The sequence below is a fragment of the Balaenoptera musculus genome, chromosome 15 (assembly GCF_009873245.2).
Source record: "Balaenoptera musculus isolate JJ_BM4_2016_0621 chromosome 15, mBalMus1.pri.v3, whole genome shotgun sequence".
Taxonomy (NCBI): domain Eukaryota; kingdom Metazoa; phylum Chordata; class Mammalia; order Artiodactyla; family Balaenopteridae; genus Balaenoptera; species Balaenoptera musculus.
Genome location: NC_045799.1, coordinates 87486953 through 87497079, shown reverse-complemented (window position 1 = coordinate 87497079; position 10127 = coordinate 87486953). Strand labels below are relative to the sequence as shown.

At 54.4% G+C, this 10127-nt stretch overlaps 2 protein-coding genes across 6 annotated transcripts in view; one reads left to right on the top strand and one right to left on the bottom strand.

Annotated features, from left to right (window-relative positions):
• Positions 1–2607: 2607 nt before the first annotated feature.
• On the bottom strand, positions 2608–4557 carry PSMG3 (proteasome assembly chaperone 3). 3 transcript variants are annotated; one of them, XM_036824135.1, is made up of 3 exons: positions 4537–4557; positions 3655–3892; positions 2608–3094 (listed from the first exon to the last, which is right to left on the bottom strand). In XM_036824135.1, exons 2-3 carry the CDS (start codon positions 3868–3870, stop codon positions 2942–2944), a joined length of 369 nt encoding a protein of 122 aa, XP_036680030.1. In that variant the 5' UTR covers positions 3871–3892; positions 4537–4557; the 3' UTR covers positions 2608–2941. The 3 variants fall into 3 exon arrangements, with proteins under 3 accessions (XP_036680030.1, XP_036680029.1, XP_036680028.1); XM_036824134.1 differs by lacking the exon at positions 4537–4557 and adding an exon at positions 4092–4528; XM_036824133.1 differs by lacking the exon at positions 4537–4557 and adding an exon at positions 4096–4528.
• A 130-nt stretch (positions 4558–4687) lies between these two features.
• Positions 4688–10127, top strand: part of LOC118880542 — a 55145-nt gene continuing 49705 nt past the window's right edge. For all 3 annotated transcript variants that reach the window (XR_005016330.1, XM_036824182.1, XM_036824183.1), the window contains exons 1-2: positions 4688–5158; positions 8369–8443. Coding sequence is in view for 1 of the 3 variants with exons in the window: in XM_036824182.1 (XP_036680077.1) it covers positions 5079–5158; positions 8369–8443 (155 nt within the window). In the remaining 2 variants the exon portion in view is untranslated. The remainder of the gene's footprint in view (positions 5159–8368; positions 8444–10127) is intronic.

Below are 10127 nucleotides of genomic sequence, written 5' to 3'. Positions count from 1 at the left end.
GCCTGTATTCTTTAATAGCTACCAGACAGCCTCGGGCAGCTGTGAATAAGTGCCACTCGGGAAGGCGCTGGGGACCCTGGTTTCAATTATACGTCAGTTGCCCCACCACGTTCCAGGCGGGCAACCGTGGGACTGTGCCAATAACAGGGGCTCAGGTGTGTTTACATCCTGGGGCCACCACTGATCACCTGGGTGTCTGAGCGACTCGCCCTGTCCTGCTGAGCCTCCATTTTCCCCACTGCCTACCTGCCTCTTAAGGGCAGTCGTAAGGACTCAGATGGTGTGTGCACTGCCAGGGCCTGGCTCACAGGAGGCCCCCGCACGGAGGCTGAATCAGAGCCAGGCAGAAGCACGGAGGCAAGTCTGCCTTCAGTGTTGACGAGGCGGACGGCCCACTCCTTAGAGAGAAAGGGGTCCAAAAATGAGTGTCAGTGAGGGCCCGGGTGACGGGGGACCAGCGTGGACTCCAGGCTCTCTGCCCACTTGCAACCCCAGCCCTGCGGCTCGGGGACAGACACGCCTCAGTCTCCTCATCTGACATGTAGATGAGAGCAGTGGCCTCACGGGGTTGTCGTGAGGATTGAACGCGTTACCACGGCTGCATGAAGGGCTGACCCCAGACCCCACCAATAGGCAGCGTGAGCCCGTCCTGTCGTTGTGCACTTAGGGGCCAAATCAGAAAACCAGAGCTGCCAATCTGAACTTAGCCCCAAGGTGGAGCCCGACCCATGGTTCAGGTTCTCCGCTGGTCAAGCGAGAGAAGCACGTTTCCACGGACAAACACATCTGACTGTTAGATGAGGGGTGTGCATAATTACAGGCTGATTCTGAGCAAGGAGGCTCCTGCCCGGTGGTGCTCCAGTGTCATCGGACGGTGCCCTGCCCTTGCCCCCGGCCCAGGCGCCGGTTCTCCAGGGGCTGCCTGCCCCCTGGACCTGCTGACGCCCCGCACATCTCCTTTACTCCACAGTGCCTGTGTCCCCAAACCTGCCATGACCTGTGTCACCTTTGGGGTCCTCACACGTGCATGGACAGGGCCTTCCCTTCTTCTCCAGTTGGTCAGCTGCTTTCTGGCCTTTAAAACTAGTGTCCTCCGGGCCCTCCCAGTGCAGACGCCAGGTGGGACCTTCTCAGGAGAAAGACTGCACTGAGAGCAAGCAGGGAGGGAGGGGCAAGGCTGTGGAGACGTCACACCGCAGTCCCCGAGCCAGATTTGGCCACCGAGGAGCCCCGTGTCTCCCGGGGTGGGTCTGCCTGTTTCCCCTGGTCGGGGGTCGGGTCCTGGGCCCCTCAGGCTCCCCGCACAGGAGCCTGCTCGAGCATCAGCACCCCCTCTGGGGAGTCTGGCGGATCCCGTGTGACTCCCTGGCCCTTCTGATGCTGAGGGCGCCTGGTCACCCCGTGAGCCTGGTGTGCACCTGTGGGTTTACCCGACTGTCCCCAGAGGGGACGCGAGCTCTGCAGGCTGACGGTTCTCCCCTGGGAGTCTGCTGAGGCAATGAGCCCTTGAAGACAGCTTTCCTCCGTCCCACCTTCAACAAACTCATGAAGTTCTTTTCAAGTTGGACCAGCAGTGCAGCCTCTCCCATCACCTGTCCTCAGCAGGGGTTTCTAAAATCAGACTCAGGATTCCAGAGGCTTTTGGTTCCAAGAAAACCAAATTAAAACATCCCTTTCTAATCTCATAAACACTCGGATCCACCCCCGGTGTTCCCCGGAAGGGCGTCCTGGCTGCCCACTCCGTTTCAGGATCCCAGCTGGTCTCTGCTTCCAGACCCCGGCTCTCACCTCAACTCTCCTGCTGCCCCTATTTTCTAACGAGACTAAGAGTCAAACGGCACAAAGATTTACTGGTTTGGTCTCTGGTACGATCAGTGACCCAGGTCACCACATCTGAAGGGATGAGGGACCCCAGGTGGGTCCCAGGCCTGGGCACCTACGGGCTGTCTTCCATGGCAGACACGCTGTCCTGAAGCCAAGCCTCGCCTCACGCTCCCACCTACCCTCGGGATACCTCCAAAGGGCAAACCCAGCCTGACTTGCAAGCCTTCAGTGGCTCCTCGCAGAGCTCAGGATCAAGTCCCAAGGGCTCGGCACACACAGAAGGCCCTGGCCACCTGTCCCCAGCCCTCGGGCTTCACGTGCAGCCGGCCCCCAACACCCTACAGTCTGTGCTTCTCCCGCCTCCTGGCCTTTGCTAGACACACCCTCCTCCCGCGTCAGGATCCCCTCGCTACGGAGCCTTCCCTGGGCAGCGGGGCGCTGCCTGTTCTGCCCCACGCGGGCCCTCCCCGGCTCACCCTGCGCCCATGGGGTGATGCACGTCTGCCCCCAGCCTTCAAGGACGTGGCTCCGGAGGCTAGGGTACCAGCACACAGTGAGACCTCGAGCAGCGTCTGTGGAACGGAAGGCTCAGAGAAGTCACGGGAAGAGGGGCAGGATAAGGGCGCCAGCAAAGCTGGCTCCTGGGAGCCGTCCCACAGTGTGAACCTCAGGCCGAGTTTTCACCAAACAGGTTTTCTTCCCCACTATGGTTCACTACAGTGAACATACACTGTGTGCCTGAAGTTTGGCAGCGCTGTTAAGAAGGATAGTGAAGTATTTTGGGATGTGCATTTACTTTTAATAAAAAAAAAATTTCCCCCAACTCATCTGCACACTGAGGGCCATGACTCGTTCCGTCAATTCTCAACCATGTGCAACTGTGTGGACCCAGGGAGGACCGCTCACAACACCCCAGGACACATTCCACGCCCTCCCTCCACAGGTGAGGTCAGCCCCCAAACCAAAGTGGGCCCGAGACGTGCATGTTTCTTCCAGCTTCAAGGACCAAAGCCAGATAAAGCCCCTCCTTCTGACTGAGGGAGGGTCTTCAAATCCTTGCCAGGGTGTCTGAGTCGCCATGTGGCCCTGCTGGACGGCACGGGTGGTTACTCCGCGGTCACCACACCTGGCACGTCCGGATCTCCTCCTTCAAGGCCGTCACCCCCTCCAGGCTCTTGTCCTTCACGGCTAGGGCGAGAAGGACTGCTCTGTTGCCAGCTTCCTGAGACACAAACGCCACCAGATTCTTTGCGAAGACATGGATGAGAGGCTGGCGAAGGCAAGGAGAGACCACTTTAACTGCAAGAAACCTGTTTTGTTCTTAATGCCTTCACTGAGTACCCCTGAGGGACCCAGAAGGGCTTCCCGCAGCACCATTAAAGCACCACCCGGCAAGTCCAGCGCGACAGTGACTCAGATTCAACGAGACTCTCCAGACACTCCAGTCATAAACACACTGCTAAAGAGCATCATTAGATTTGTCTCCTCCGTGTTTTCTGGCTCCTGTCTCTTCCAGCTGTCTTTACTCTGGAAAGACCCATGTGGGTCTGCAGAGGTTTGAAACCCTGTCAAATGTCACAGGTGATCTTTCCTGAGCGGAGTAGGCACTCATCCCCATAACGTGCTATGACCGGGTCAAAATGAGGGGAGGCCTGCATTACAGAGTCAACTCCTCCGGGAGCGGCAGCCGCCAAGGGCAGGCGGACACCCTCGAATGCACGGAGCCTCCGGAAAATGCTGTCTTGGGCTGGAGGCGGGTCTCGCCTGCCAGACGCTCCACATCCGCACAGACAAATTACAGGCACCGGGAGCCCTTCCCGACCACTTTACCTCGTCCTGCCCGAGAAGGACTTTCGTGGTCAGCACGGCCTTGCCGACGTCACTGGTCACATTGCTGGGTTCCAGGGAGACCAGGGTACCCATCTTCCCGAACTGGGTCACCACCACCAGGATGTGAGTGCTGAAGGCTGTACAGACCACCTGGGTGGGGACCCCACACACCACTGCAGTCTTCTCTTTCGATATCACCAATGGCTTACCTTCCATAGCTGGGACTGCTCGATGGCACCTTCAGTTTACGTTAAAAAGAGAGAGAGAAAAAAAAAAGAGTCAATCGATCAATGGCAGGTAGCCCTGAGGCTCCAAGAATAAGCGTTATTGGGCATTAAAACAGAAACACAAGTGGGCCCATTCAAAAGCCTGTGCCTGTTCATCCGTACAGGCTTCATTCGCCCGCAACTTTCTGGATCCCTTGACTAGACACATACGTACATACAGACAGGCGAGACGTCAAAATACACTTTCGCCTCTGGAGGCAGGTGAGGACTCCCCTTCCCCACGCGTCGGCCCCCGCCGTCCTGCATCACTGTGACCCCCACCGCATCCCAACGGCTCTCATTTGAGTCTTGGGGGCCTCAGTCATGCCATCGCGCGGGGGTGGGGGGGAAGTAAGCGCCGCAGGCGCAGAAACCCGGCGGAGCGGGTGGCGGCGCCCGCGTCGCCCCTCTAGGGCGCCCACTGAGGTTTCGTTTTCTGCGTTTGGGGAAACCATCGGTCCCACGGGAGAAGCAGCACCCCCAGCAAGGCGGAGGGCGGAGGGCAGAGGGCGGCTGGAGCCGCCCGGGGCCCGTGGGGACGCCCACCCTCTCCGCCCCCGTCCGGCCCTGCCGGATCCCCAGCAGCCCCGCCGCCCGCCATGCTGCCCGCGCTCACCGCGCCGCGCCCGGAAGTGACGCGCGTGGGCAATGCAGGCCCGCCCCCCGACAAACCCCGCCCATCGAGCCGCAGGCCTGCGCGCTCGCTCCGCCGCCCCCCCGGAAGTGCAGCCCGCAGGGCTTCCGGTCCCGCCGGCGGCTTCCGGGCCCTGGGCTGCGGGGTTCCGTGCTGCGGGGCAGGGACGGTCCCGGCGCCGTGTTTGCGGGAAGGCGCTGCACCCCCGCCGCCCCCAACCTGCAGGCCTGCGGCTTCTCCAGAAGGGGGTCCTCGGGCCTTCCTGCCGGGGACCCTGCAGCTCTTTGGTTGGGGAACCTCAGGAGTGGGGTCTCGGGCCCCTTGGCCGTGGGCTCCAGGACCCTCACAGAAGCACAGGGAGCTGAGAGAGAAAAGCAGGGCCGGAGGGCAGTTAAAGCGCTGAAAACACTCCACTCAGGACCGTTGACATAGGGCACAGGAGACCTCAGTGTGGGACCCACCGGGCTCATCCCCAAATACCGTGTGGACTGAAAAAACAATGCACGACCTAAAAGTTGAGAGTTATGTTTTATTCGGTGGACAAAACTGAGGACTTAAGCCCGGGACACAGCATCTCACATAACTCAGGGACTGATCTGAAGAGGTAAGGGAGGATCCAGGATACATAGGGGCTTTTACAACAAACACCGGGTAGTCGGAACGTCGCAAGACACTGTTCATTAAAGAAAACCAGACACCTCGAGTTAAGGAATTTAGTGCTTTTCTATGTATGGGGAGATGCCAGAGCCTGGGCTCACTGACATCATTCCTTTGACGTGCACCTCAGCTCTCTGGGGCCAGTATCCTTCGCTTTCCATACTGAGGAGTCCCCTCAGGGTGCAGCATCCACGGGCTGTAGGTTGCAACATCCTTTGTTTACTGTTATGGCAGGTGACGTTTTTCACTTAAAACCGCAGGGGCCAGTGGGAATTTACAGCCAAGGAGCAGCATTAGGTCAGTGGGTGGGAAATTACTAAGAGGAAACATCAGGGGTTGGGAGTTTCTAGCCAAGGAAACCTAGCAGGATTCTTGCTGAAGGCAGGCCGGGGCGGTATCAGACCACCTGGGGGTCGGTGGGGGATGAGGAACTGATTCGACCTGGGGGGGAGGGTATCAGATATGGAGGATGGGGGGGCAGTTCTTGCTAAAATTGGAAAATGCAGAAGTCCAAAAAGTGGAGGCCTGGTTGAAAAGAAGCTCAGGGAGTAGAGTTTGGTGTAGGAGAGAATCTTTGTCAGCGTCCCCTGCCTGGCGGTAACAAAGGCGTTTTAACCGCTCTAGGCAGTGCCAGGGGCCTCTGCCCTCAGAAGCCCATCTGGGATATCCTCCCATGTCCAGGGGCATAATGAGAATAGCTAACATTTATTTGGCACTTAGTATGTGCCAGGCGTTCTAAGTGCTTTTTTTTTAAAATTTATTTATTTTATTATTTATATTTGGGGCTGCGTTGGGTCTTCGTTGCTGCACATGGGCTTTCTCTAGTTGCGGTGAGCGGGGGCTACTCTTCGTTGCGGTACGTGGGCTTCTCATTGCGGTGGCTTCTCTTGTTGCGGAGCACGGGCTCTAAACATGTGGACTTCAGTAGTTGCAGCACGCGGGCTCAGTAGTTGTGGCTCATGGGTTCTAGAGTGCAGGCTCAGTAGTTGTGGCGCACGGGCTTAGTTGCTCTGCGGCATGTGGGATCTTCCCAGACCAGGGCTCGAACCCGTGTCCCCTGCATTGGCAGGCGGATTCTTAACCACTTCGTCACCAGGGAAGCCGCTAAGTGCTTTCTCTATGGTAACTCATTTAATCTTAACATCCCCATTAAGTAGAGTTGTTATTATCCCGGTTTTATAGACAAGATGTTCAGGTTCAAAGAACTTGCCCAAGGTCACAAAGCTGATAAGGGCTGGATCTGGGCTTCGGACCTTTACCCTTAATTACTGGTCTCAAAGCGCAACTCGCATGCCCGGGTTAAGGGGAAGACGAGGTACAGTGCTGCCCTGGAGCGGGATGATTTCTGGTTCCTCCCAGGGATTCTGAGAGCGCCCCCAGCCCCCCGCATATCTTCCCTCTCTCCACGCTGGAAGGGGTATTGGCAGGGTGGGGAGTCTTGTCTGATGCTGCAGTAATTTGAGCCTTGAGGCTCTTCCTGAGGGGATGAACACCCTTCAAAACCGCATACTCAGAAAGCTTTCTCTCCGGTTCCCTGACAGGCCCGTCAGGGCACATTCTACCCCACCCCCAGCCTGGTCTGTCCACATCACTTAGCCCCTTAGGAAGCTTTGGGACCCCTCATGTCCTTACCGCCTTTTCTCATGATGTAATGGCTCCTTGTACAATCCAAGTTAAGTCAAATGAAGCATGCTCATTCCATAATGATTTCTGGCCTAAAAGAAAAAGGCATGTCTACAAGACATTATCAAAATAGACATAAAAATCAAGAGGAAACTTGTTTTTGAGCTTTCTTGCAGCCAGTTCACAGTGGGAAAGGTTATGAGTTTTGTGGTTTCAATACTCAAAAAGGAAGAAACATATCAATTTCTCAGGAGAGTCTAATTTTTTGTTGGTTCTAAATTTAAACACACATCCACCCCCCACACACCCCAAAAGCCAATTGCCAATGTATTGCCGTGTGAAACCTCTAAAAGGTTCATTTACTTTTATTCACCAATTCATGCATTCTCTCTCTGTAGGCAGATTGGTACAAGACATCTGACCCTCCCCACACCAAAAACAAAAACAAAAACAAAAACAACCCTAAGTCTGAAATAAGCTTATCACTTTTATAAAAGAGACGTTGGAAGAACAAAGTGGGTGATGTTTCGATGACACTGGCTGTTTTTTGGTCTAGATCTTCGATAAAGACTAAGTTTGGAGGAAGCGAGGTGCGAAGGCTGTCCTCGGGTGAGGTGGAGGCAGTCCAGGGAGGAGGCTTCTTGGCGGCCTGAGTGGATGTGTGGGCAGGACTTACACACTTACAGTAGCGGGGGAGGTGCTCACTGCCTGCCGCTGACGTTCTCCAGTGCAAGATGGAAATCGAACTGGAAAGAAAGATCCCTTAAGTGAATTCACTTAAAATGGGAATCAAATAGTAATGATGTCAATGGTGGGGCAGAAGATTTTGAGACTATATCGTGAGAAAGAAAAAAAGGGGATATCTTGAATTTGTCTTGTATTCAAGGAAACTTAGGTTCTGAATGCAGTTATAAGTTAATTTGTAGAACCAACAAAGAATTAATCAAGGGTTGATTTGGCAGGCTCATAATTTTTCCGACAAATTGTGTGACAGCTCTCCACGTTCTCCTTCACATCACGTGTGATTTTCTCAGCTCCGTTACAAAGAGGGTCAGTTGCGCTAACATATACAAGGGCACCCTCCATTTCCCCAAGAGCCTCTCTTTCATATTCGAATTGCTTCTTGTGGGAGCACCAGCCTGTCATTACCTTGTCAGATTCGTGGTCCTCAGTTGCACGGCCAGACCCTCCCACTCTGGCCAATTGCTTTGGGCTAGATCTGAACATCCCTCAGTATTATTACACTTATGGGCTTTCTGAAATCTTGCATCTTTCATAAGATTTACAATTTGACTTGATTTGCACTGTACTTCCACAGCCTCACAACATGATTCCCAGGTCTTTCAGTGTTGGGTGCGTGTGTGTGTGTGTGTGTGTGTGTGTGTGTGTGTGAGTGAGAGAGAGAGAGAGAGAGAGAGAGAGAGAGATTCTGGAGCTATGCAGGGAGGGATGTTTGAGTGGAGCCCAATTATGTAAATGGTCAATTCATTCGTGAAACTCTTTGTGCTATGAGAATATCTATTTTCCTCTGCAGCCTCCTGACCGCAGGTACCCAGGTAGCCAAAACTTGGACCAAAAGGACCTCCTGGGTATCACAGTCTTGGAATGGGTAAGGCTTTGCCAGGGTTTGCCTGAGTCTCGTAGAGGCAACGTCCCTCTTAAGTTTTTGTGAGACATGGTAATAGGTGGAACCACTTTATTTTTTAAATTTAAAATAAGTTTTTAGCCGTGCCTTGAGGCTTGCGGGATCTTAGTTCCCGAACCAGGGACTGAACCCAGGGCCACGGCAGTGAAAGCTCCAAGTCCTAACCACTGGACTGCCAGGGAAGTCCCAGAACCACTTTATTTATATAAATGATAATCACTGTCACTTCTCTTGGCTGGTATTTTAAGAGGCGCTGGGTAGCAGTTGTCGGAGATTACATTTGTGATGCAGGCCTGAGACACAGCCATCAGATATTTTATGACATTTAGATTATAGATATTTTGAAGTGAGTGAGGGAAGCTGTATCGATAGGATTTTTTCAAGTGTAGGTGACAGACACAGATGTGAAACCATCTTCTTCCCCAAAAGGAGAACAGACGGGCTTTTCTCTGGGCTGAAAAGACCCAGAGAGTCGCATGATGTCTTTCTCCGCCTCTTAGCTCTGCGGGCGTGTGGGCCCTACTCTCAGACGGGCTGTCGCCTGTGCTGTGGCAGAATCAACAGCCTGCACGCCTCAGGAGCTTTCCTTTCCCCGTATTCCCAGTGAAAGTCCCAGGATTGAATCTCCTTAGACCAACCTGGGTCACGTGCCTGTCCTTGAACCAATCACTGTTTAAACAAAAAGTTAATGTTGGGAATTCCCTGGCCGTCCAGTGGCTAGGACTCGACGCTTTCACTGCTGTGGGTTCAATCGCTGGTCGGAGAACTAAGATCCTGCAAGCCATGCAATACGGCCAAAAAAAAAAAAAAAGTTAATGTAAAAGCAACTTCCCATGCATCTGGGAGTTTAAAAAATAATTCTAGCTAATGTATGTCAAAGAAGAAATCGTAAGTGGAAAGTACAAAATATTTAGACCTCCCCACTGGAAACCACTCATCTACTTTCTGTTCCTACAGCTTTGCCTGTCCTGGGCATTTCCTATAAGCGGGCTCACCTTCTGTGGCCTTTCATGTCGGCTTCTCTCCCTCAGCCTTCGAGGTTCATCTATGTTGTAGCCTGTGTCAGTGCTTCGTTCCTTTTGGAGAAACCCATTCTTGCTTGTTCAGTAATGGGGAGGATTAAATGACATCCCATTTGCAAGAGGGCCTCGTTTAGGGCCTGGCACATACAGGGCGCTTGATAGAGTCTCCTTCCGTTCATGGGTCATTGGAATCCACTGGCAGTGCCCCATGCACAGGCCCTCGTGTGATCGGTGGCTCCAGTCTCTCCACGCCCAGGCTTCTGCAAGTAGCAGAAAGAGCAGGAGGGGCGATGTAAACCGACCTGCCCGGTCCCCTAACCGTCAGGGCTGTGAGGTCCTTAATGCCACCATCCCGTCTCTGGAGAAAGGCCGTGATGATACTGAAGCTGGGTCTTTCTGTAACAGGACGTCAATTCCTAAGCCGGCACAAGAGCTGCAGAGGCAGCGAGGCCCAGCACGGCGACCGGGGTCAGCCTCAGGGCTGTCTGCAGATCTCCCTCAGCTCGGCAGCCCTGCAGCCAAGGACAGAGAGTCTTGGTGCTTGTGGACCCTGGTTGTTACCCCCAGCCTCGCCACTGGCCTTTCTCTGCCCCCAGCGGGTGCGACCTGGTCTCGTGGCACGGCTG